Source organism: Peromyscus eremicus, chromosome 7 (genome assembly GCF_949786415.1).
Source record: "Peromyscus eremicus chromosome 7, PerEre_H2_v1, whole genome shotgun sequence".
NCBI classification, from domain to species: domain Eukaryota; kingdom Metazoa; phylum Chordata; class Mammalia; order Rodentia; family Cricetidae; genus Peromyscus; species Peromyscus eremicus.
Window position 1 is genome coordinate 33,796,119 of NC_081422.1, and position 1,211 is coordinate 33,797,329.

The 1,211-nt window shown below is 38.8% G+C and overlaps 1 protein-coding gene across 1 annotated transcript; it reads right to left on the reverse strand.

Annotated features, from left to right (window-relative positions):
• On the reverse strand, positions 1-948 carry LOC131914224 (olfactory receptor 8G50-like). Its single transcript, XM_059266815.1, has one exon. It carries the CDS (start codon positions 943-945, stop codon positions 1-3), a length of 945 nt encoding a protein of 314 aa, XP_059122798.1. The 5' UTR covers positions 946-948.
• Between the last annotated feature and the right edge of the window lie 263 nt (positions 949-1,211).

Below are 1,211 nucleotides of genomic sequence, written 5' to 3' on the forward strand. Positions count from 1 at the left end.
TTATTCTTCATTGAGAGGAAAAATCTTTTTTAGTAGTTTTCTAAAGGCAACTTTGACATCTTGATTTCTCAAACTGTAGATCATGGGATTCAACATAGGCACAACAATGGTATAAAACACAGATGACAATTTCCCTTGGCCTAGGGAGCTGACCAATGATGGCTGAAGGTACATGAAAGCTGTAGAACCATAGAAGACAACAACAGCCAAGATGTGGGAGCTGCAGGTACTGAAGGCCTTGGATCTTCCCCCAGTGGACTGAATGTGGAGGATGCTGACAATGATGAAGATGTAAGAGCTAAGGATGGTCACAGCTGGTACAATAATGTTAAATGCACTGAAGGACAGTGCTAGTACTTCATTGATAAAAGTACTAGAACAAGAGAGCTCCAGTAATGGGAAAAGATCACAGAAGTAATGGTTTATTGTATTAGACTTACAGAAAAGCACACTCAGCAGGAAGACAGTGTGAGCTGTGGCACTTAGAAGCCCCATAGCATATACCCCAGCTACCATCCACAAACATACTTGATAGGACATGGTTACATTGTAAAGCAAAGGATTAAAGATAGCCATATAGCGGTCATATGCCATTGCAGCCAACATGTGACATTCTGCAACAGCAAAAACACAGAAGAAGTAAAACTGAGCTATGCATTCTGGGTAGGGGATGACATTCTTCTCAGTCACAAAGTTCATCAGCATTTTGGGAGTAATGACAGTGGACTGACAGCAGTCAATAAAGGACAGACTACTGAGTAAATAATACATGGGTGTGTGCAGCTGAGAACTAAACAGAATCAAGATGATCATGCCCAGGTTTCCCACAACTGTAAACAAATAGACTCCTAGGAAGATGAAGAATAGGGGCAACTGGAGCTCTGGGTTCTCAGTTAACCCAGCGAGGACGAACTCAGTCACAGCAGTATTATTTACTTCTTCCATTCTCTTTTGGAAATTGTATGTGAAAAGAAAATTTTATATAGAAGAAAAATTTGAGTGTCCATTCTCTTATCACTCAATGAATTTTGAAACAGAATTCAAATATTTTCAGATATTTCAAACCTTCTGCCATCTTCTTTTCTATCTAAGCAATCAGAGATTTTGCAATCCTGTAGAAAGGAGACATGGAAAGAAATAATTATACAGATCTTTACATACATGTCAGTTGTGTCATAAGAATTATTTTTAATGGTACTCATTTCCTACCA

Coding starts and splice junctions, on each gene's coding strand:
- LOC131914224 (XM_059266815.1), bottom strand. CDS start 945: ATGGAAGAAGTAAATAATACTGCTGTGACTGAGTTCGTCCTCGCTGGG.